The sequence below is a fragment of the Danio rerio genome, chromosome 5, assembly GCF_049306965.1.
Source record: "Danio rerio strain Tuebingen ecotype United States chromosome 5, GRCz12tu, whole genome shotgun sequence".
Taxonomy (NCBI): domain Eukaryota; kingdom Metazoa; phylum Chordata; class Actinopteri; order Cypriniformes; family Danionidae; genus Danio; species Danio rerio.
The window spans coordinates 73193324-73205000 of record NC_133180.1 but is presented as its reverse complement, the minus strand read 5'-3'; the positions used below and the strand labels follow the sequence as shown (position 1 = coordinate 73205000).

Here is an 11677-nt window from a genome sequence, read left to right as displayed (position 1 = left end):
AGATGCGATCTGAGAGACTCGCCGATGCCTGTGAGATATTTGGCGTGCTAAATATCTGGAGCTGTCGGCGATTCAAATCATGCTCTGTGAAGAGAGTTTTGACTAAAAATAACATCAGCGATCGCCTACAGCCAATGAGAGAGCAGCTTTCACTTGTGTGTGAGTGTGTGTATACCTGCTGCAGGCCAGCAGGAGGCTGGGGGAGAAGTTAAAGCGCTCTTTTTCGGTTTATTTGGACCCACGAAATGTAGGAAAAACTAGTGGAGGTTTGACAGGACTCAGGAGCAACCGTGTCTGTTTGACGTTTCATACAGAAATAGTTTATCAACGTTGAGGAGAAATGGCTAATTCCCTTTTAACCCAGGTGAGCAAACATGTACATGTTCTACCCCATTAAAGGCTTCTTTCTCATTATGTAGTTAATAACAAAAGATATACTACGTGTTTTTGGCTGTGAGACGTAGTTTGGACTAACTTGTCGGCGATTCTTCCTATAGTAAAGTCATGCAATGTGAAAGTCCCTATCGCCGATCCATCTTGCAGTGTAAACAAAGCAGCGACGAAACGCTAGCCCAGATAGTCAAGCAGTGTGAAAACATCTATGACACGACTACTCTGAAAATCATGCAGTCTGAACTCGGCATTACTTGATCTTATTCTAAAAGACACGAAAGTGCGCCTGTTTTCACGATTGTTTTAGAACTTCCGATTTAGTCGCCTATGGGAGAAAAGACTAGGAATAATAAATGGGAGAAAACGGTCAAACTACTTGCTCTACAAACAAATGTTTGCATGACTATATAGACCAAGTAGAATAATATAATAAGGAAATATCAGTTAGAAACATCAAACAGCGAAACAAGCAGATTTTAATGTCTGAAAATGAATGGAAGTGAAAAAGCCAAAAAGATTCAAACGGCTGCGCCCGCTCGTCGGAGAAGAATAAGGTAAATAGTTCGTTTTTTTAGAAACTGCATTCCAATGTGAAAATAAAAAGCGTTCGCAGCTTCTGGTTCATGTGGACTTTAAGAAGTAGGGATGTGCTGAATTTTTCGCCTCTAAAAATTATCAGCTGAAAATTACATTTTTCGATTATTAGCCAAAAGAGAAAAACGAAAAATATGAGCTGAAAAAAGGTTACGCTATGCCGTTGTTATTCCTCTTCATTCATTCGTAGACACTCCATGCTGTGAATCCAAGTGGCTTTCACTCTGGATGCGGAAAGTCCTGTGCTTTAAAACCCATTCATTTCAATGGCTTGCGCTGCGCAAGAGCAGCAGAGCGCATCGCTGACTAGTTTGGACCATGGTCGAAGTTCAAAATAGCTCAATATTCCCCTCTGTGTATATTCCATGGATGTGCACACTTACTTTATCTATGCATGAACTGCACATGCTTACCAAAAAATGTTAATTAAGCCTTTAAATGTCTGTTTAGCTGTTTAGAAGTGTCTTGAAAAATATCTAGTCAAATATTATTTGCTGCCATCATGGCAAAAATAAAATAAATCAGTGATTAGAGATGAGTTATTAAAACTATTATGTTTAGAAATGTGAAGAAAAAAAATCTGCTCTCCGTTAAGCAGAAGTTGGGGAAAAAATAAACAAGCTGTCTAATAATTCAGGGGGGCTAATAATTCTGACTTCAACTGTGTGTACAACACAATTATATACAGAAGTATTTTAAGAATAAATGTAGTTTTTTAATAACCGTGACCTGTGTTATTGGGACTCATACTATAGCCAATATGGATTTCAATGCATACTTGTTCTGAATTCCTGTTTTAGAAGGTTTTTACATTTATTAAAGCTAAAAATATGTTTTTTCCTTCTTTCCACATTTAATGCAGCTCAAAAAGGAGCGTGACAGCCTCAACAGTCAGTTGAAGAAGATGGAAATGAGGTGAGCAGCTGCTAGAAATTTGATGTCATTTTCACTCTTTATATAGAAGTGCTTGCTTTGTTGTTGCTGTAATAGAGGCATTCTGACTGTACATCCCTGCATTAGTAAATATAGAATACACCCAACTTCATTTATTTACTTGTCGGCTTAGTCCCTTTGTTAATCCGGGGTCGCCACAGCGGAATGAACCGCCAACTTATCCAGCAAGTTTTTATGCCCTTCCAGCCGCAAGCCATCTTTGAGAAACATCCACACACACATTCACACTCATACACTACGGACAATTTAGCCTACCCAATTCACCTGTACCACATGTGTTTGGACTGTGGGGGTAACCGGAGCACCCGGAGGAAACCCACGCGAAGGCAGGGAGAACATGCAAACTCCACACAGAAACACCAACTGAGCCGAGGTTCGAACCAGTGACCCAGCGACCTTCTTGCTGTGAGGCGACAGCACTAACTACTGCGCCACTGCTTCACCCTACACTCAACTTTTGTTTATTTATTTAGTTAGTTTTTTTTTTTGTGATTCTAGTTTTTTTAATCTACTTTGTTCAGTCTTGTTTTAAACGTGTGGGAAACGGGGAAACAAGAATTGAACATGTCAGGTTTTTTTCCTGGGAATAATATTTCTAAAGCAGCTGTTGACATGGAACTGAAGCAGATTTTGGTAGAAACCTCAACAATACAAACATAAAACAAAACAAATAAATCTGAGTTCTGTGTAATAACAATGATGACACAAGGAGAAAGAGCTGAATTACTGAAATGTATTTAATATTTTAAGGCTTTTTTTGGTGATGGCAGCTTAAAGACGCATCACAAATGGAGAATGAAGTCATATGCATTTCTCTGGTGTGAGTTTTTCACCGACTTCTACAGAGTGTAAAAATCTTGATGGTTCTGTGGGTCTCAACTATCAAAATTGAGCTTTTTTTTTTTTTTGGATTTTCTATTGGATTCAAGTCAGGTAATTGGTTGGGCCATTTTACAGCTTGATTTTCTTTCTCTGAAAGCATTTGAGAGTTTCCTTGGCTGTGTTTTGGATCATTGTCTTGCTGAAATGTCCACCCTGGTTTCATCTTCATCCTCCTGCTAATGTAGATGTTGGACTGAAGCAGCTGATATTCATTTACACTGAGGAAGGGCAGAGGGTTGCTGAACTACTGAGAGATTTCAACTGCTGTCTGGGCTTTCACTGGCTTTCTACACCTCCCTTTCTTCATGTGTTCAATCATTTTTCCTTGTGTCATTTAATTCTTTTACACAAAGTAATTAGTTTGTTTGCAAATATGGATTTCTTTGGTTCTTACCAACATCTGGTAAAAATTTCGAGTCAACAGAACTTTTAGAAATATGTTTTCTGAGTAAAATGGTGACGTGTTCAATACTTATTTCCCCTACTGTCACTAAACTTGAACATGAACCTGCGGTCTGTCTTCTGCACAGGGAAAGCACTTTAACGAAAGAAACGGAAAAGGAGAAAGCAGCACTTCAGCAATCTCTTCAAACCCAGAGTGCCTTGATCTCAGAAAAGGACAAAGAGCTAGACTCTATGAGAAACGAGGTAACAGTCGCTTTGGGTTTTTTGAGTGTGTGAGTGCACGTTACTGTTTTTTGCTCAGTTCTACTGGTGTGGGTCGCGTGCAGATGGGTGGTCTGCGGGATCAGACACAGACGCTGCAGTCCAGTCTCAAATCTCAAAAGAGTGAGAATATTCAGCTTCAGGAGCGACTGAAGGGTCTGGAGAGGAGTTTAGCCGACGCTCAGATCCCCAGCAAAGGAGATAACGCCTCAGGTACAGCACTACACATGATTTTATACCTTTATTAAATGGTTAGTTCACCCAACAATGAACATTTACTCATTTATTTACTGACACGTGGTTCTAAACCAATTTGAGTTTCTTTATTCTGTTAAACGCAAAAAAAAAGAAATTTTGAAGAATGGTAAAAACCCAACAACTGACTTCCATAGTAGGAAAACAAATACTATGGATGCCACAGGTTTTCAGCTTCCTTAAAGTGATCTATTTTTGCATTCAACAGAAGAAAGAAACTCAGGGTGCTTTCACAACTAGACTTTTGTTTCGGAACCGGTCTCGTTTGGCCAGTTAGCGCGGTTCGTTTGGCATATGTGAATCCAGCAATAGCGCTCAGATCCGTGCCAAAACAATCGCTCCGAGATCGCTTGAATGAGGGGGTCTCGGCTCGATTGAAACAAACTCTGGAGTGGATCGATTGTAGTGAGAAAGCGATATAATCTGAGCCCGGTTATATCACGGTGTATTATGGATATGTAATAGGCATACGGCTATATGAAGTGAGAATGATGAGTAGGGCGAGAGGTCATTCAACAGACATCCCAAGTCTTCCAGAAGTTTCGTGAGTCTCCCGCAAATGCACATAGACTCCCGGTTGCCCGCAAATGAGTGATAATCTCCCGGAAATCGTGGGTATCCCTCCCGGTCTTTAAATACGTTGCGCGCCCTTCCCACCGCATCCCTTGTAAGAACGGTCTTTAAACCACAGCGGTTCGAACTGTAGTTCTGCCGAGCGACTAAAAAGTGATCAGCATGATGGTAAAAAAACTGTACATTTCTAGTCAAACCATTCTTCTGCAATCTCATACTAAAAACGAAAATAAGGGCAGTATTAATAGCTATAAATGTGGGAGAGCGTTGATATTATGTGATTGTATTGTATTGCTATATGGAACAATTAAATCAAAAGTAATTCACAAACACTTGAAAATGAAATGATTTAATGACAATAATTCTCTATGGTTACAACTGAATTAATAACAAAATACTGTATGAAATGATAAAATATGAATTGATAAAGCATATGGTATAAATTGTACCCAGCTTAAATGTAAAATTAAAGTTACCAGAGGTAGAAGGAGAGACACGGAGGAAGGAAGAGAGAGACAAAGAGAGCAGGCCCAAAAGCCTGATTGCAGTAGAGTCAGAGAAGATAGACTCGAGAGAAGGAGAGGAGCAGAGCAGGAGAGAAGCAGGCCAGGAAAAGAGAGAGAGCCAGAGTTTACCACCTATTTTGTATCTTTCTTGACATTGTGACCACCAATGCTGAGACATTCAAACTGACCAATCAACATGTGACCACATCATAAAACCCCCAAAGTCCACACAAAAGGCCCTGATCTTATCAGTATCTGCCTTTGTAGTCAGTATGGACCTTCTTGAGTCGAAAAGACATGTTTTGTCATATAAACAAATGCATATGATAATTTAGCCTCTTACACCCTCCTCGCTCTTCAGACACATCGCGCGCACCCTTGTCAAACACCAACAAACCACTACCATCCCCCTGACAGCTGAGTGGGATTCTGCAAAATAAACCCTGAAACTCTGACCAATGTAAGGAGAGTTTACTCACATGAGACTTGTTTTAGCTCTTTTGGTTCATTTAGAAACTTTGCCGTTTGAAAGCGAACCGCGCAAAGAGCAACAATGTAACAATTTGAATCCCTGTCTCGGAACAAATGAATCGATTCACAGGTGTGAAAGCACCCTCAGACAAGTTTAGATGTGAAGTGAAATTATGACAGAATTACAATTTTTAGGTGAACCCCTTTAAAGGAGTTTTATATTAAAAGGGTGCTTTAATAAGATTTAATGTGTTTACATTTTTAAATGTGGTTATATGAAAGTCAATATTTTAAAAACATTGTCTTGACTATTTCATTAGGAGAACACACAGTGCATTTATTTTTGTTTAAATCTCTGTGTTTGCACATAAGCAAGTGTCTCTTAGCTTAAAAGTCTATCTTTAACGTTTAATCCTTATTAATATGTTTAATATGCATTACATATTTGCTTGTTTATGTGCCATCCAGATGATTCTGCCTTAAGAATGTGGAAGGAGGCAAAGGAGAATGCTGAGCATCAGGTACGCCGAGTGTTTTTCCATCTGTAAACTTGTCCTCATTTATAAAAAGCCTTATTTAAAGTGTCAGAGTAAAACATTGTAGAAATGTTTGAAATGTATTCTGTTGTCTTAAAATACATTACAAAAAAGTTTTACTTATTTTTGAGAACTTTGAGTTTATAGTCATTTAACATTTAAAGATTAAAGATGTTTTTTTAAAGGGCACCAATGATGAAAAACATCTTTTGTGAGCTGTTTGGACAGAACTGTGTGTGTAATGTGTCCACAGCCATACTGGAGTGATAGAAACACAATAAGACTTTTTTTATTATATTTTTATTTTCTGATGTTAAAATAGGATCCAAATCCCTCCCATTTTGAGGCTAATTGCAACTTGACGTCCCCGCCCACTGAATTGATTGACAGTCGCGTATTAACATGTCTCCGTAATAACGCGTAAAATCATAACACCGGACGTGTGCAAAGCAACTGGGATTAAAAGATCTGTTCAGCACTCTGTGATCAACAATCATCATCAAATGTGATCAAGAATTAATTTTACAAGTTTAAAACATTTTTAAAAGCAGGTTTGTAATGAATTACAGCGAATTTACCGTCTTTATCACCACAACCGCGTGTCAGCACAATTCACGAAGACGCTTTAACCACGGTTTGTGAGTGTTAAATCAGGTTTATTTTGTACATTAACATAATGGATGTCCATACAGCAGTGGATATTAACGTGTATCTTGTCACAACTGCCTTGCAAAAACAGTGCAAAGTTAAACTCGTGCTGTGTGTGTGTGTGTGTGTGTGTGTGTGTGTGTGTGTGTGTGTGTGTGTGTGTGTGTGTGTGTGTGTGTGTGTGTGTGAACTTTGTAACGACATTGTGTGTGACTCATCATTGCAGAAAGGCTTGAATTAACTCCACAACAAATACATCAAATAATCATTGGGAAAGTTCTTACGGTAGTGTTTCTCACAAATGTTAAGTGTGATCTGCTTCCTTTATGTCTTTCACTGTACTGTTTATCTGATGGAGATGGAGACGGAAACACTCTGACAGGCATGGAGGAATGGTGGGCACAGGCCGCCAAAACAAAATCCAATATTTTGAAAGCTATAATAAATAATCAGATGGGTGTTTTGAGCTGAAACTTAACACATTCTGAAGACACAAAAGACGAATCCTGAATCTTGAAAAAGGGGTAAAATAGGTGCCCTTTAACTGAAATCATTATACTTAGTGAAACATACAATGCAGTTCAATGGCTATCAACACTAAGTAAAAAATAAAACGCATACAGGCCAAACTAATTTAATGCCATGTTTCATGCAAGACTGATGATTTTGTCTCGTATTTATCATCAGTGTATGTATTGTCTAGTGTTATTGTTGCCTACTGTACATAATGTGTAAAATAATTCAATGGTCAAAATAGCTCAATATTCTGCCCTGTGGATATTCCGCTCAAGTACACGTCTACTTATCTATGCATGAACTGCACATGCTCACAGGAAAAAAATTAGTCTTCTTATATATTGGCTTGACAGGAGGACATTGTATGTAGTATACTTGTTCTTGCTGCTTGCAGTAGATCAATTGTGTTGTCATGGTAACGCTGGTAAAATGATGCCTCTTACTGTCAATAAAATGTTACTGTCAGTGCAGTTTGGTTATTTTTTATTGTTATAATTTAAGTTGAGGTAAATTAAAAAACTTTTATTTATTAAAGTAATACATAATTGCCATAGTTTATTCTTAAAACAACAAGAATGGGATTTCTATTGGTTTCTAAGATGATTTTGAACTGTGAATTAATAATTGCCATTTTTAAACACTTTAACGCAAATTAACTACTTTATTGTTATTTGTTTGGAAGGTTGAGTTCCTGAACTCGGTCATTGTGGAACTGCAACGGAAGAATGAAGACCTAAAATCTAAGCTAGAGAAGATGGCCGAAGCAGCGCTCAATGGAAACGGTGCAGCTGAAATGGACAGCCGTAACAACAGGTCTGTTTGTTTTTATTTAACTCATTCATTTTTATTTCACAAACTTTCTCTTGACACATTTTATTAAACTTTCACATGAGTATTAAACATTTTAAGGTCAATAATATTAGCCCCTCTAAGCTATATGTTTTTTTGATTATCTATACCAGTGGTTCTCAAACAGTGGTACATGTACCACTAGTGGTATGCGGGCTTCCTTCTAGTGGTATGCGGAGGAATGAAATGTCATGTACACGCCACATATATTTCAAAAATTATGTATATAATATGCCATTCATGACATTTAGCCTATATTTCTAAGTTTATCTGCCATGTTTTTTTAACTGTGCAGAGTTGTAGCTGCTTTACTGGGCCTACTGCGCTACTGTATTTCAATACTGCTCATTTTGGTGGTACTTGGAGAGACAATTATTTTCTGAGATGGTACTTTATGAAAAAAGTTTGAGAACCACTGATCTATACAACAAACCATCATTATAACCTCTTAAGGCCCAAAGTGTTTTTTACATGCATTTTTTAATTTCTTTTTGCTTTTTGGGCTTATTTGAACCTAATTAGAATAAAACCTAAGTATCATCTGTTGATATGATGTACTTTTAGAGAAAAATGATGTCCATATATGTGGACTCGTGGTCCGAATTTACATAAAACTTTTTCCGGAATGCTTTTTAAAGCAAATTTAAAAATTTGCCTATTTTGGACAGTTAAAAATAATGTTTGGGATATTTCATATGCTGCAAAACAGTTGCAGGATGACACTGTATGTCTGTAACAAAATATAAAACATTCAAAGTGTTTTAAATAGCCACATTAGACCTAAAATATGCTGTCCACGTATGTGGCCACTAAGCCCTAGAAGGTTACGATAACTTGCCTAATTACTCTAACTTGCCTAATTAACCTAGTTAAGCCTTTAAATGTCACTTTAAGCTAGACGTGTCTTGAAAAATATCTAGTCAAATATTATTTACTGTCATCATGGCAAAGATAAAATAAATCAGTTATTAGAGATGAGTTATTAAAACTATTATGTTTAGAAATGTGCTGAGAAAATCTGCTCTTCGTTAAACAGAAATTGGGGGAAAAATCAAACGGGGGCTAATAAATCAGGAGGCTAATAATTCTGATTGCAACTGTATATATAGAATTTAAATAAATAAAAGTGCTGCAAAAATAAATAATTTAATAATGATTTTTGGCATAAAATAATAATCGATCATTAACATTAACATTAACATTAATCTGTTTTTTTTATTTTTATTATTATTAATATTTTTAATATTTTCAAAATTAACAGGAATTTTTCACAGTATGTCTTATAATTTTTATTGCTTGTTTTTTTTTTTTTTTTTTTTTTTTTTTTTTGGAGAAAGTCTCATTTGTTTTATTTCGGCTTGAATAAAAGCAGCTTTTAAATTTTTTAAAGCCATTTTAGGGTTAATATTATTAGCCCCCTTAAGCAATATTTGTTTTGTTTTTCTATAGAACAAACCATCATTATACAATGACTTCCCCAATTACCCTAACTTACCTAACTTACCTAATTAAGCCTTTAAATGTCACTTCAAGCTGAATACTAGTATCTTGAAAAATATCTTGTCAGATATTATTTACTGTCATCATGGCAAACATAAAATAAATCATCAATTAGAAATGAGTTATAAAAACTATTATAATTAGAAATGTGCTGAAAAAATGTAACCAAAATTGGGAAAAATCTATAAAACAGGAGTGCTAATAATTCTGACCTCACCTGTATGAATAATAAGGATATTAAATGAAAACCCCTCGTCTTTTCTTACATAGTCACACCGAGCCGGCCATTAAAAAGAAGCCTCCTCCCCGTCTCTTCTGTGACATTTGCGACTGCTTTGACCTGCACGACACTGAAGACTGTCCCACCCAGGACCAGATGGAGGATTCCCCGCCGCACACCACCTACCACGGCAGTCCCAATGACGAAAGACCATACTGCGACATCTGTGAGGTGTTCGGCCACTGGACAGACTCCTGCAACGACGATCAAACTTTCTAGGGTCGCTTCCATGATCCCGCAGCATTTACACATGCAATACTATGCCTTGAATCAAAGAGTGCACAAAAAAAGACTATTATGAGTGTTTTGGGTGTGGTTTTTCACTTCGCCATATACGCCTAAACCTTTCGGTCACTTTAAAGTTAGCATCAGTGGGCGATTTGTACCTGCCTTTATTGCACCGAACGACTGTTAGGAGGAAAAGGGGTTCATGCTGTTAAAATATTCATGTCTTTGACTTGATTCTAGTCCAAATATTGAAAATTTCTTAAATCAAGAAGCAAAATTGTGTCAAAATTAAGCAAGTTTTTCCTAAAATAAACAAAATAATCTGCTAAAATAATATTGTTTTCAATTTGAAAGGAAATTATTTGACTTGCCACACATTAGCAGATGATTTAGCTTGTTTAAAGGGGAAAAACTCACTTGATTGTGACTTAATATTGCTGAAAATATTACTAAATTTAGTTTCATATCAAGAAAACGCTTCTTGATTTGAGAATTTTTTAGATATTTTGACTAAAATCAAGACCTTTTAAGTAAAAAAAGTGCTTGTTCACTTGAAAAGTACCTTTGTGAATGCTCTTTTATTCTTTATATCAGTGTTTCTCAACCATGTTCCTGGAGGACCACCAGCACTGCATGTTTTGGATGTCTTCGTTGTCTGTCACACTCATTACAGGTCCTTCAGCCTCAGCTAATGAGCTGATGATCTGAATCAGGTGTGTTTGGTTAAAGAGACACGGAAAATGTGCTTATCCGGTGCTCTTTGAGGAACGTGGTTGAGAAACACTGCTCTATATGGTGGTTATAAGCTGAAAACGTCCCTTGTAGGCTTGATTTCAGATATTTGGTCTTCTGACCTCTAGTGGATTGGAGGATGGACTTCTCAAGCCCTCATAAAAAGCCTTTTTATGCATCAAACAGTTTGGATACTGTAAGAAAAGTATTAATATAAAGAGTAAGTTATTCTACGGTGGTGAAATTGTCATCATTTCTCAACAACAAGAAGAAAAAGTTAATAATAAGCATATTTTGATCATTATCTATTCAGAAATGTTGGCCCAAATACAGAATTGCGAAACAAAAAGAAAGCTCATCTTACTGTTTTTGTTTGAGGATCTGGTCTGTATGAAGTTGTCCAGTAATGTTTCAAAGGTTGTTTGTGAGATGTTTATTTGTATAAAGGTCAAATGGGGTAAATCTTATGGAAATAAACTTCAGAAACTCTTTTAAGTGCATAAAGAAAACACTTGTTGTATATTAATGCTAATGTGCTGCTCTATTAATGTGTACGGGCCTGAAGAGCATCCTTAACTGTCTGTAGGAAACGCACCAGGGCTATTTTGCTCTTCTCAAAGCCAGACATTGTTTTTAAACATGAAAGTTTCTGATAAATGATGAAGCAGTGATTCACAATAAACTTTGTTTCAAATGGTTGTTATAACAGTGTTCGCTTTCTTATTTCTAACATGCTGACCATAGTTAAATTATGAACATGCGAGATTTTGAATATTATTTTAGCCTAGTCTTCTGTTTAAGGACTTCATTGCACTGAATAACTGTTAAGAGGAAAAGGGGGTTCATGCTGTAAAAATATTCATGTTTTTGACTTGTTTCTAGTCCAAATATTGAAAAATTCTTAAATCAAGAAGCAAAATTGAGTCTAAATTAAGCGATTTTTTTTTTCTTAAACAAGCAAAATAATCTGCTAAAATTATATTATTTTCAATTTGAAGTCAGATAATTTGATAGATCTCACATTGGCAGATTATTGAGCATGTTTTAAGGGGAAAATTTACTTGATTGTGACTTAATATTGCTGAAAATATAAA

At 36.5% G+C, this 11677-nt stretch overlaps 1 protein-coding gene across 4 annotated transcripts in view; it reads left to right on the top strand.

Moving 5' to 3' along the window:
• clip1a (CAP-GLY domain containing linker protein 1a) overlaps positions 1–11283 on the top strand; it is a 67667-nt gene extending 56384 nt beyond the window's left edge. For all 4 annotated transcript variants that reach the window (XM_073951644.1, XM_009301994.5, XM_009301993.5 and 1 more), the window contains 6 exons: positions 1850–1902; positions 3354–3471; positions 3555–3702; positions 5763–5815; positions 7677–7807; positions 9614–11283. In XM_073951644.1, coding sequence (XP_073807745.1) covers positions 1850–1902; positions 3354–3471; positions 3555–3702; positions 5763–5815; positions 7677–7807; positions 9614–9842 — 732 coding nt within the window. In that variant the 3' untranslated portion in view covers positions 9843–11283. The remainder of the gene's footprint in view (positions 1–1849; positions 1903–3353; positions 3472–3554; positions 3703–5762; positions 5816–7676; positions 7808–9613) is intronic.
• The last annotated feature ends 394 nt before the right edge of the window (positions 11284–11677 follow it).